The sequence below is a fragment of the Mixophyes fleayi genome, chromosome 4, assembly GCF_038048845.1.
Source record: "Mixophyes fleayi isolate aMixFle1 chromosome 4, aMixFle1.hap1, whole genome shotgun sequence".
Lineage (NCBI taxonomy): Eukaryota > Metazoa > Chordata > Amphibia > Anura > Limnodynastidae > Mixophyes > Mixophyes fleayi.
In genome coordinates, this window is record NC_134405.1 from 182822698 (window position 1) to 182836291 (window position 13594).

The 13594-nt window shown below is 39.6% G+C and overlaps 1 protein-coding gene across 2 annotated transcripts in view; it reads left to right on the forward strand.

Annotated features, from left to right (window-relative positions):
• The window catches only part of AASS (aminoadipate-semialdehyde synthase), a 53343-nt gene that overhangs the window by 18241 nt on the left and 21508 nt on the right, over positions 1 to 13594 (forward strand). For both annotated transcript variants that reach the window (XM_075208946.1, XM_075208945.1), the window contains exons 3-6: positions 4081 to 4257; positions 5559 to 5643; positions 7447 to 7514; positions 11980 to 12126. In XM_075208946.1, the coding sequence (XP_075065047.1) occupies positions 4081 to 4257; positions 5559 to 5643; positions 7447 to 7514; positions 11980 to 12126 (477 nt within the window). The remainder of the gene's footprint in view (positions 1 to 4080; positions 4258 to 5558; positions 5644 to 7446; positions 7515 to 11979; positions 12127 to 13594) is intronic.

Genomic DNA, 13594 nt, shown 5'->3' on the forward strand with positions numbered 1-13594 from the left:
AGAAATATCTGGGTTCAATCTAATCGACCTCACCAATGCCTCCATGCATAAGACAAAAACAAGTGGTGATAAAGGGCATCCTTGTCTAGTGCCGTTGGATATTATAACTGGTTCAGAGAGATCACCATTTATCTTTATCCTAGCTGTGGGTCGGTGGTAAAGTACGAGTATTCTATGGAAGCTCGTTAGGCCCAGGCCCATATAGGTGAGAACACCTCTTAAAAAAAAAAGTCTGGTCTATTCTGTCAAATGCTTTTTTTCGCATCAGTTGACAACAGCATAGATTGGGTGGAAGAGATAGATGCCAAATATATAAGATTGAGAACTTTGATAATATTGTCCCTCACCTCACGACCAGGCACAAATCCTACTTGATCAGAATGGATGATTCTCGGTAATATGGACTTCACCCTATTAGTGATAAGTTTAGCATATAGTTTAACATCCACATTAAGGAGAGAGATTGGTCTGTAACTTGTACATCTAGATGGATCTTTCCCATCTTTTAGGTATGACCGAAATATGAGCTTCTAAAGCATGAGTTGTAAATTATTTTTCAGAGACAGCGTTAAAAGCCTGGAGCATTAGGGGAAAAAATATGTATTTGATAGTTTTGTAATGGTAAACCCATCTGGGCCTGGACTTTTTCCAGATGGCGTAGATTTAATGACATCTACTAATTCCAAAGGGGTAAAAGGAGCGTCCAACGTTTCCTTCTCTGGATCTGAGAGAGTGGGGAAGCCAGGAGGCAATGTTTACTTGTTTCTCATGTAAAACGTCTTTAGCGTCTTGTGAAAGGTTATATAATTTGGAGTAATGTGTGGAAAGCGTTAGCAATGTCTTGACTAGAGTTGTGTTTAGCCCCCTTCTCACCAGAGAATTGTCTGAATAAACGTGGTGGCTCTCTGTGCTCTTAAAGCCTTGGCAAGTATCCTTCCCGGTTTATTATCCCATTGGAAGAAACGGCTTCGACATTTACGCATATCTAATTTGATTCTGTCTGACATAAGTTTATTAAGAGCCATTCTAGTTTCTGTTAATTCAGACAAAATATTCCCTGATAGAGTGGCCTTATGACTCATCTCTAATAATTTTAAGTTTGTTTAAAAGGGAAGTCTTGCACATCTTTTTCGGCTTTCATGAGCGATCCAAGCTGAATCAATTTACCCCTTACAACACATTTATGAGCCTCCCATACTGATATTTTAGAGGATTCCGGAATATCATTGTGAGTAATGTAATCATTGATGGTGTCCTCAATCTGAGACCTACAATATGAATTCTCTAGTAAGGTTTTTTTAAGTTTTCAAAAACAGGATTTTTTTTATAAGGCCTATCAAATTGTAGGGGCATATTCAATTGTTGGCGTTACTCAGAAAAGTAACGCGGTGTGCACACTATTACCGCCATTACGGTAATATTGCGCGTAATTACTGTTACTGTGGTACCTTTAACGCTGGATTTCAGCTGAAATCCGGCTTAGAATTACCGTAATAACGGTAATATTTTTACCGCCGCGGGAATCGCCAACAATTGAATATACCCCTCGGTGTGATCAGACCAGGTAGTTTGGCCAATTGCTGTGTCCTGTACCAGGTGCAGATGTCTCTATGTGAAATAAACAAATCTAATCTTGAATAAACTCTTGTGAGAAAAGAAAGTGTAATCATTATTAGAGGGATGTTGAAGCCTCCACACGTCAGCTAGTTGATGGGCAGGTTTAACCAGTTTTAATAAATGTTATTGTTTAACACTAGTCCAAGCACTTGCAAAAGGGTACATTTGAGTGAAGTGTAGTCGGGACCACAGCTACCATTAGGCGAATCTTACCAGTCAACTAGGGTGCCAATGGTTAGGGGCCGCCTACAAGACTGGATGAGTGACATTACTCATTCATTGTTTTTAATTCTTACAAAGCTGCTGGTTGCTGCTCCTCCACATCAGTGTTACGCTGGGAGTGTGCTATGTCACAGCCAAGCTCCACACTCCCAGTCCCACGTGAAAAGGATGTTGCCTCCCCTCCCCCTGCTAAGGTATGCAGCAGGAGGGGTCGTCTCTAGGACTTTCTGAAGCTATTTATCCACTGGCGTCTCAATGGTTTTACTAACCTGTTTTGTGGGGTCAGGGGGATTATGCTAGTAACAGCGTGTATGTGGGTTCTTGTGTTCACATAATTGACCTACGCCATCCGGAAACTGCTTTTTTCGCATGGTTTAGGCATGTTAAAGTAAAATGGTAATTTTAAGAAAAGCATTGAAGCGCTAACGCCATCTGATGCTGGCATTAACCATTCAATCCTATAGGGAGACCATTGCAGGAGAGTGAATCTTGGATCCCTCTCTGGCAGACTTGCTACTCTGCCCTGTGTCAGAACCTGCAGTCTTCATTAGAAAACAGTCATTGCTGGGACACTCTCTCCTATTGGATGCGCTGTCCTGACATGAGTTTTATAGTAACTTGCCCAGAAAAGTCATCTGTCATGGTTGCAACTTAACATGGCAAATATCAGAAAATTCTTAAACGGGCACCTTAGTGGTACAGAAACATAAATCATGTTACATATTTTTTATTTTTTTTTCCCAGCAAATGTACTGCTTGCAATGTCTGTGTTTGTCTGCATGTGGGAAGCTATAAATTAATGTTTGTCCTACTGGCCTCTGTTAGTCAGTGACTGTTCCCTATTGCAGTAAATTTAGTGACATACTGTGCTCCCTCCTTTATTAAACCCGCTAGGTATCTGTCCATAACTGCATTTAAAAAGATACTTTTTTTTTTTTTTCTCTTGTGTTGTATGCTAAATAAGAATGGATTACTGTATATATCTGTTCCCTTTCTTGTACCTTGCTTTCAAGATTAAGCTACATAGTTACAATGATTTTTGATCATTATACATAATTGTGACGTCAGTAGTGCAGTGTAAGAGGTATTTCCCAATTTAGTGACTTACCCTCTCGCCCTGCCAATGCTGTTTATCTGAGGTTTTACTGATTCGTCTTGGAGTTCCATTATCAACAGTAACTTGCTGACCACGAGTGTCGACTGCGTACTAGCTGTAGGAGAGTAGTTGCTGCCACGACCAGGTTCCTTCATCGACACCTAGAGCCTTTTACGTCTGGGTGTTATGTAACTGCTGCAGCGTCTCTTTGCTGGTGACTGGCAGGTTCCTACTGACTGCAACCTGCAGTCCTATTCCAAAGTTAGTAGAAAGTGCTTTGCATCAGGGAGCTGCATTCACCACAGGATAGCTGGGCAACGGATTAGAGGGTAAACTCTTATCTGTAGTCACAAAATTACAGCAGATATTGGGCATTGTGCATGATCTTGTAGCATTTATTGCTCATGTAGCTTATAAAGGAATATTGCACATTCAGGTGGAATACAAGAGTATTATATAGAGCCAAAACCCATTTCCACCCCAGCCAAAAATTCAAATAAGCAGTTGAAATACGTCACTAATTCTAGTGGATGTCTGAATAGGATGGCCGATCTGGGAGAGGGGGCAAACTACAATAAGCCAACCAATCCTAAATAAATTTGACTGAACCAATGGACAAGGACTTTATGCTGCTGTATGGTTCATTTGTCCTCTGGTTAGTCTTAATGGCAGACCTCTCCTCTTACAAACAGGATAGTTTTCACCACCGTGATTATTACATATTAATTTTTAGCAGCAGGAGATGGCTCTGCCCACAGCACAGTGCATTGGGACAGATTTAGATTAAAGTAAAGGAATGTGATGGTCAAGGTGATGCCTTACCCAACACCCCCACCAATCTCCGCTCAGACAAGATGCTAATTTATGTGATTTCCCTTTTCAGCATTACCCATCTATGCTGCCTCACAAATGGCAGCACCTTTTCTTCATTTTCCCTGATATGTTAGACATGGTGTACCTAATAATAGAAATACATTTATCCATTAAGTTATTTATTACTGTTTGTGTATTGTGGACGTGGATTCCGCCACATAGGGTAATTACATTCATCCAGTAACTTTAAATTATGTTTTTTATATTTTATTTCCATGTTTTTTTTTTTTTGTTTTTGTTTTTTATGTGTTTTTGTTTTTTTTTACTTTTAGGAATATAGCAAAGCAGGTGGAGTTATTCAGGAAGATATCTCGGAGGCTTCACTAATTGTGGGTGTTAAGAGTCCACAAGAGGAGAAACTCATTCCCAGAAAGACTTATGCTTTCTTTTCACATACCATAAAAGCTCAGGAGGCAAATATGTCATTGCTGGATGAGATTCTAAAACGTGTAAGTGTTAACGTGATTTCACTGCTATACTACCAAATAAAAAAAAATTTGTATGCATATTCCTCAATTGTTCAAAATAATATTTAGCAGATGTAAACCTTTCTGAATCTTGTTATGTGCATATAGAGTTCACATTTATGTTTTACTGTTAAAGGTTGGGATCACATGGTTGTCTCGGTTTTCTGTTTTCAATCTATGTGGGATGTCCTATACTTTAAATTTTCCTCATCTCCAGAAGGTTACCTGTTCTCTGATTTTACAAGGTTGGGTTGACAGTCTTTCAGGCTGACAGATTGCAAAGGAAGACATTTCAAACTGATATTTATAAAGCACTGACACATTAAACAGCACTGTACATTGAGGGGTTCATGATACAAACAAACTGCATAAAGTTACCTTAAGCAGACTGTTAAGATGGCCCTACCCAAATGAGCTTACAGTTTAAGTTGTAGGGGGCTGTTGATACATTAGTCATACCTCCCAACTGTCACATGGGTTAGAACCTTTGTCCTGACTATCTTGAATGTTGGGGAAATTTGTCCCGCGTGCCATGGTGCAAGCGACCATGTAAGCGTCTATTTAGGGGTGTTATGGGAGACCTAGCGCACTCCCCTGGTGGTTGTGGCATATCCATGCCTGCAATTTGGTGTGGCCACATTTTTTGTACCTAAAAGAAATACAATTTCTAAATTCACGTTCACTTCCAAACACCTGCAGCAAAAAAAGCTCTCTAATACCACCCTATAGCACTAAAATTTAAAACAACACTACATTGATCTATAGTGCAATTATTTTGCTGGTGTACAGCACAATAGTTGCACCATAAATCACTGTGTTTTACATTTTTAGTGCCTGCTGCAGCAGCATATACATTTTCCCAATTTGCACAAGTCCTTTATGGGAGATAGGCATAAGGCATAACAGTTGAAGCTGTCAATGGTGAAAGTGTGTGTGTGGCAGTTTGCCTGTTAGCAGAAGCAGTTCAGTCACCAGTATGAGTACAGCCATTGGCGACTGCCATTTTTGTGCAGCTTCCAAAGGTGTGGTAAAATTAAGTAAAGCGAGATCTGCCCAGACACCCAGTTTAGGTGCCAAGTTCCTAACACTTGCACGATTGTGCTGTATGGCCATCAGTGTCCATCTTGTTAATATATTATTCTGCCTTCATATTGTGGTAATCTGCCAGCTCAGCATGTATAAAGTTTACCTTGTATGGGTTTTATTTACATTTGATTAGTTCTACTCTGAACAAGTCTTTTGCAGTATGTTCAAGGTTTTTTTGTTTTTTTGTCCCCTTTAAGGAAATTCGACTGATTGATTATGAGAAAATGGTGGATCATAGAGGAATGCGAGTAGTAGCTTTTGGACAATGGGCTGGTGTAGCAGGTAAATGATGATGATATTGGTTTTGCAGATAGTCTAGCACTAGATAACCATATTCTATCTTGGCAGTTCATGTGTACCTCACTCCCTGGATAGAAAACCCTGCTTACCTTATGTATAAATATAGTGTTGTGAAATCTGATATAAAGGAAGAAGGTGGTGTTGTCCATAGCATCCAATCAAATGTTTGAGATTATTTTGTAAACCGCACTAGGAATTTACAGTTTGCGTCTGGTGCTCTTTCTTTTGCAACAGATTTCATTAATTTCCACGTTTTGTATAGAAGTTGATATGATGTTTGTTCTGCTGGAATACAATGACCTTTCAAAGTCTACAACATATATGGTTTACTGTTTACATTTACAACACAATTTTGAATTGTATGTCTGAATTATCCTATAATAAATGTAAAGGTGTTATACTTTGTACAAGGCACTTGAAGTTGTAGTGAAGTTAATGAATTCTCATTTGAATAATATTTAATAATTCATTTAACCTAGGTTCTTGAAGATACCTCTGCATTTGTTTATTTCCGTATGAACTCTGCATAATGTCTGCAGTTGCCAATAGGGTGGAGCTGGATTAACACCACTTGGGGCAATAGACAGAATAGGAGCCTTCCGTCCTCTCCTCTGATCTCCAGCCACAGTGCTAACTGTCCTTGTTAGAATACCAGCAGGGACTATAAAACAGCAGAGATGTATGTTCCTAAGACTATAACTGCATTATCCGTATTGGATTTATTCCAGCAGTGGTGAACATATAGTTACTCCTTGTAGTGTCTTGCTCCCCCCAGTAATAATTTGACTTGCTGCCCCTGTAACACTGATTACAGTACCTCTGCTGGTGGTGACTGGTTCGGTCCCTGGTCCCATCCTGGTAGTTGCTGGCATCCGGGCCAAGTAAGAGCGAGCCTTTAACATAAGAAAGGAGTGCAGTGCACAAAGGACGGTTTAAGCTAGAAACTGCTGATTGGGGGTCACAGCCGCCCTATGCTATTACACCAGCTGCGCTCCCCACCCCCCAACCCAACCACTGTGTGTGTAAATTATATAATATATCAACCCCCACCAGAAGGTTTGTGACCCCCACCATCCCATTCATCAGCCCCCCACTCATTTGCTCACCCCCCAGTCACTTCATTAACCCCTCCCATTCACTTATTTAACCCCCCCGCCCCAACTGTTAAGCAGTTTGCAGCTAATTACCCCCTCCCCCAGTCATCTCCCTCCTCCTTCTCCCTGATATTTAACAAATAGAACTAACCATGAAGTCTTCTGCTCATCTACTCTCCGGCACCTCTGGCTTCTTGACAGGCAGCTAACAGCACACCCCATGCTGTTAGCTGCCTTGTCAGTGCAGAAAGTGTGGTCATGTGATAATCTCGCATGACCACACTAAGCTTGGCACCGCAGCTGCACTGACAGGGCAGCTAATAGCATTGGATTTGCTGTTGGCTGCCTGCATCAGTGTAATTGAATACACTGACAGCTGGGACCGCCACCTTGAGACCACGGGCGGTCTATCACGGAGGAGGCAGTGCTGGACATTTTAGGTAGTGGTTTTTTTTTGGTTTTTTTTTTAAGTCTTGCTAATTCTGACAGCGCTGCGCCCCTTAGGGGGACCCAGTGCCCCAGGCTGCAGCCTGATGAGCCTAATGGTTGATCAGGCCCTGGTTAACCTGAATAAAAATAAATAAAAAATAAAAAAAAAAATTCATTCCGGTCAAGTTAAAGTTGGTGTAAGGTATACAATAGTGTCTAACTGATGCAAACACTGCTTACCAACTTCATTCCATTTATGCAGGAATGATCAACATGCTGCATGGTTTAGGTTTGAGATTCCTCGCGCTGGGGCATCATACTCCTTTTATGGTAAGCTCTGTTTAAATTGTGAACTATGTTTTCACTTTGTTTATCTCAGTAAAAATTGCAATTTAAGTGGTTATTTTATGGAAAGTGTATTTTATTTTTTCATTCAGAATGTGCGTGTGTGTGATAGAGAGAGATATATATATATATATCTCTCTATCACACACACGCACATTCTGAATGAAAAAATAAAATACACTTTCCATAATTGTTTTATTTATTTTTTTTAAAGTACTGGAGTTAAGTAGTCTCTGCTTATAAACATTTGATAACTTTAGCCTTCTATAGTGAAACCACAATTTAAGTTCAAAATGTAAATGGGGTTCCCTAAATCTTATGTCTTGGCGTGTGTGCATACATTTTCATTATGTACAATTTTTTTGCTTGGAAATATTGTAAATAATAAACTTCATAGCATCATAATGATTTTACTAGTCATTGTGAAAATTTCCCCCTGTTTAAGTTGAATTGTGATGATCATTGTCACTAGTATACAATTATATAAGTAGTGACAATTTTACATATTAATTAGTGCAGGTTTCTGTGTGTTTATTCAAGGAAGGATACCTTATTGCTCTTGAAATATTAGTAGGTTTTTAAGCACTGGCTCCCTGTCTTCATTTATGCTTGTTAATCATAACATGGTCAGATTTTTATATTTAGTGCTCATAGATTACTGTATTAACATAGTGAATGCTCTTCATTTAGAAAATCGTAAAATCATATGGTTACCAACCAAATATATCTAGTTTTCTCGTGCATCGGGCAGATTGTAGCTATTGGTATTCCCATGGGGAAGTCTGTTTACCATGGATATTGCATCTCCTGTCGAAGAACAATGATTGGCTGGTGAATTTACCTAAACTAATGTGATCTGTTTAGTGCTGTTTAAGCGTAAAGCTGGGTACACACTACACTGTTTTCGTCCAATAATCGGCTCAAACAGCCGACATACGACTGCTCGTTCAAAAGTCAGGTCAGTATGTGCAGTGACACGATGGTCGAAAGTCTGCCCAAATGGACGATTGTCGCCTCATTTGGTTGGTCGTACTGTTTAATATTTTTGTTCCAATCTCGTTTCCGCTGTGTAGTGTGTATAAACTTCCGACCGATCCACGACTATCCTCCGATACTTCCTCGACCTGGGGGGCGTGTGTATGTAAATTTTTTGATGTCTGTCCCAGTCCCACGTGGTGCGGAATCCGCACATCACTGACTTGGGTTTTGTATCAATGTATATTGCACCTGTCTGGCTGCAGACCATTACACTTGTATAAAGCATGTGTGTTATTACCCTTTGCGTCTATGTAGGCAATGTATTCATATTTACTCTTTATACACTTATACCTTTATAACCTATTAAAGTTATATTAACCTTTATTAACTTATAATTGTGAAGTGCCCAGAATAAACCACACAGTGTTCAAGCAAAATTTTTATTGCAGGAAAAAGGTACAAAAATTGTAACACACACAGCTGTCTGAAAGATCTGCATGAGAAGTGAGCGCGCCCATACCAATCAGAGCGCAGAGTACTGCAGAGTAATTTTAGTATTTTTAAAGGTGCTACTGGTTTGTGGCAGAACAGGTCTTGATGTCGCTTGGGTTTCTACTCCCTTTGATTTCTTTATCTACGATACAAGGAAATAAAAAAATGTTTAACTTCTATATCTGTAATTTATATTCAACAACATAAATACTCTCATTTTCTCACCTTGCACACTGCTCGAGATCAGTTTTATATTTTGGTCCCTGTGGCGAAATCGCAATAATAGCGGGCTTAACCTCCGAGCATTCTGGAAAACAGGCGCCATTTTGGTCATTATAACGGTACAGGTATGTGCCCAAAGCATTTAGTTGTCTACACATGTTTACTGAAATACCTTTGTGTAGAACTTCTTTTAGTATATTTTTCTTTTGCAATTTTTTCTTGTTTGCTAACAGGTGTAACATTAGTGATATCAGCGGTATCTAAACAGGCCTTCTCAGCATTAATTCTTCGTTCTGACATAAAAAAAATTAGGTTACAAATTAGTTTACACTGCTTTGTGTGAAACTAGAATGAAATAAAGTCCTTCTAGCAGGTAGACTACATGTGCTACTGACCTTTTGTAATGCCGTTGTCGTCCTGGTCCAGTACTTTGACCATCATCTCCACCTCTCTTGGGCTCATTGGATTTGCTCTTTGCTCTTCTTGAGTATCTCCATCCCCCACCTTAACTTTTCCAACATTTTTTGGCCCTTCCAGCACCATCTCTGACTCTATCTCCGTCTCCATAGCTGCAACCCCCACTGACATCTTCTCCTCACCCGCATCCCCCACTGACACTTTTTCACTCGCCATCTTCTGACCCTCCTCGGCGCCAAACAGGTTCCTCTGTCATTTTATACACTCAGACATGGACGTTCGTTTCTACTGTGGACCAATCAGCGATGATGCACGCTGAGAATGGAGCATTCCATTACATACGAAGGGATTTTATTATTAGGGAATATTCATTGCATTGCACTTTAGCAGTTAAATGTTTTTCTAAATTTAATGTATATTACTAAACTTCTATTTTATAGAAATGAATGAAGAGACAGTGTTGCCTTCTCTTTTTATGCAGCTTTGGGTGTAAACTATAGCGAAAGCTCTGCCCCTTTATGCTAATGTCTTTGGTATTCGTTACATTTCCTGCAAATGTCGCTGCAGTGTGTACGAAATTAAAATCATTGCTCACGTCAGCATGGCTGTAAAAAGTCGCTAAAGGGACGTCCGCTCTTCTCTTTATTGTCCTAAACAAGGCTAGTGTGTATGCAGCCCATGGACCGAGCGATCGGACCATCGATCGCATGTAAAATCGCTCGGCATAAAAAGTTGGTAAAAATTTCTGTAGTGTGTACCCAGCTTAAGTTACTCTCGTTTTGCATCCAACTCCTGCAGCAGCCCCAAAGTGTATATAGTATGTTTGACCTTCATGGAAAGGCAGGATAGTAACCGCTTACCCTTATCTACAACTTGGCAAAATATAGGTCAAATAATACCCCGTTAGTTTAGGACAGGCCTGTCCAACCTGCGGCCCTCCAGATGTTGTGAAACTACAAGTCCCAGCATGCCCTTCCAGCTATCAACAGGTTGTCTATTGGCAAAGCATGCTGGGGCTTGTAGTTTCACAACACCTGGGGGGCCGCAGGTTGGACGGGCCTGGTTTAGGACATATAAGCTTTGTGCATTGTATATAGTGTTAGAGACAACTTGTCAGAGCATTTATATAGAAAATAGTTGTTTTATATCCATCTCCTTAACTTGACTGGTGCCTACTTAAAGGGCCTGATTCATTAAGGAAAGTAAAACAAAAAAAATAGTAAGTTTGAACCTTGGCAAAACCATGTTGTATTGGAGGGGGAGGTAAATTTAAAATGTGGGGACAGAATTATAATTGGGGTAGAGCATGTTCTAGATCAACTTTTAATGTCATTGTTAAAATAAAGCTATCAAGTATTTGCCTCCTACTTAAAAAAACCGCCAGTATTTTCCTTATGTGCAGACTAATAAACTCATTTGCACTCCTTGCACTGTGACATGATTTTGCCAAGGTTCAAAGTTACTCATATTTTTTTTCATTAATGAATCAGGCCCAACGTATCTAGTGGAGTAGAGAATCCACAGTCTCTGGTGTGTTGAAAGTAGCCTAAATATTTCCTTCAGCCTTATATTTAAAAGAAAAAATACAAGTGGCACCAGATATATATATATATATATATATGTGTTAACCCGTAGTCAAATCAAGCTACTTAAGGTCTTAAAAAGGTTCTTGTCATGCATTTGGGCCTAGCCCAGGCCTCCTCAGGGGAAGAGCGTTACTTCCCGACGCAAGCGCCCTTTTTAATGTGTGTTCATGAGGTAAAATTACCTCACGAAAATGAGTTTGAGCCCTCAACTCGTAAATTTAGCCTTTACTACCCCTCCCAGGGGGGGAAGGGGGGATGATGGAAGTTAACTGACTTCACTATTCTAATTTTTTTTGTCAAATAATGTCAGTATACCAAATTTCAGGTCAATTGGATGAGCCCTTTCTGAGAAAATAGTTTTTTTTTCCACACACACACACTAACACACGCCGCTAGGCTTTTACTTTTATATATTCGATAATGCTAAGAATTTAGTAGGTCAATGTATAACTCCGCCCAGCAGGTGGCGCTGCAGCTTGTTTTTTTGTTTTTTTTTCACACACAGACTAACACATGCCGCTAGGCTTTTATATTATAATAAAAAAAAAAAAATATATATATATATATATATATATATATATATATTAGAATACAGACCCCTGTAAATGAGTTTGCCATTACCTAGTGAAAAATAAAAACTACACACCAATAGAAAGGGTGTAAAGCATTTTATTGAAATGTTTATATCCATTACAGTTCTCATTTTATGTTTACGCTTAATTCCTTGCATAATTAGCATCATATCTTGTTTTCAGCACATTGGGATGTCCCATAACTATAGAAACAGCAGCCAGGCTGTCCAAGCCGTGAGGGATGCAGGATATGAAATATCTCTTGGGTTGATGCCCAAATCTATTGGGCCACTGACCTTTGTATTTACAGGCACTGGTAATGTTTCTAAGGTAAGTAAATTTTAATTTTCAAAACATAACTTCACAGGTCAGATCATTTATGAAGAACCACAGACTCTGATTGTCATTCAGCTGTCTGGTTCATGCAGAATGGCGTAGACTGGTCTGAATAAAATGTCTAATAGGCATGAATTGTTTTTTTGGAGGACAATCGCCTAATGAGACCCCTCAAACTTAGTATAGATAACACAAAAGCCAACCAGACATTTGCTTTAATCTTCTATAGATGTGAAAATCACAGTTGGAATGAGACCGGTTGACTTACAGCACCAATTTACACGTTTTTTTTGTTTTGTTTTTTACCTCGACAATTTTTTTTTATGCTTTATCATATTGGTGCAAATTTGCTTTATCTCTGAGAATAACGAGTCCTCTATATGGACTTGTTTGTACTTTATCGGATAGTAAAGAACTGGGGGTATATTTATTAAACGGCGGGTTTGAAAATGTGGAGTTGTTGCCTATAGCAACCAATCACATTCTAGCTGTCATTTTGTAGAATGTGCTAAATAAATGACAGCTAGAATCTGATTGGTTGCTACAACTCCACTTTTTCAAACCCATAGTTTAGTAAATATACCCCCCTGGGCTCAGGATAAACAAACAGAAAAGTAGTTTGTTTACATGTTATAATAACCTTAGATTAAATGTACTTTTAGTTGACATTGGAACCAGCAGGTGTATAGTAAACCAATTTTTGCATTCTTTTGTATAAAAATGTAAGCTTAATTAATATGGTATAGAGATCATATGTGTGCATATAAAATATATATGTAATATACATAGTTTTATCTAAAAAATTTAGGAGTGCAAACTTGGGACAAGGACACGCAAATGCGGCTCATACACCTGCATAGTCACCTTTTAGGAGACATTTGTTTTTCACCTGCTATAGAGCAGAGGCAAATTTGCACTAGTTATGATGACTTTTCATAACTCTGGTGCATATGATGCAGATGCAGACAGGGCTGCCAAGAAGAATTCAGGGCCCGGGTACAACAAATTCATGGGGCCCCCCTCATAGTGAAGTAAGCCCCAAAATTTTTTTGCGCCGCCTTACGGCGGCGCAAAAAAGATTAGGTATATGGTCATATATTCAGGGGCGTGGCTAGCCAAACGGCAGTGCAAAAATTTTGGGAGGTGCGGTCATGCATTTGGGGGCGTGGCAAACGTGCCATTGGGGCGTGGCTAACATAAAAACCACTAGGCTCTCAATTCGCCGGAGCGTCACATATGTTTAAGCACTCCTGACTTTCAGGACATCTACCACCACAGGGTAGTATACAAACAATGCAGTGTGTACACAAACAGTTCAGTCTTGGCCTACACCTTACATTGGACACAACATTCACCAAAAATTGGTATTGTCCCTACTAGAATCACAACATTTCACACACTGTGCTGCTCTCTCCTACCTGTTCTTCTCACTTTCTCCACCTGTGGCTGCTGCTTTCTTTAG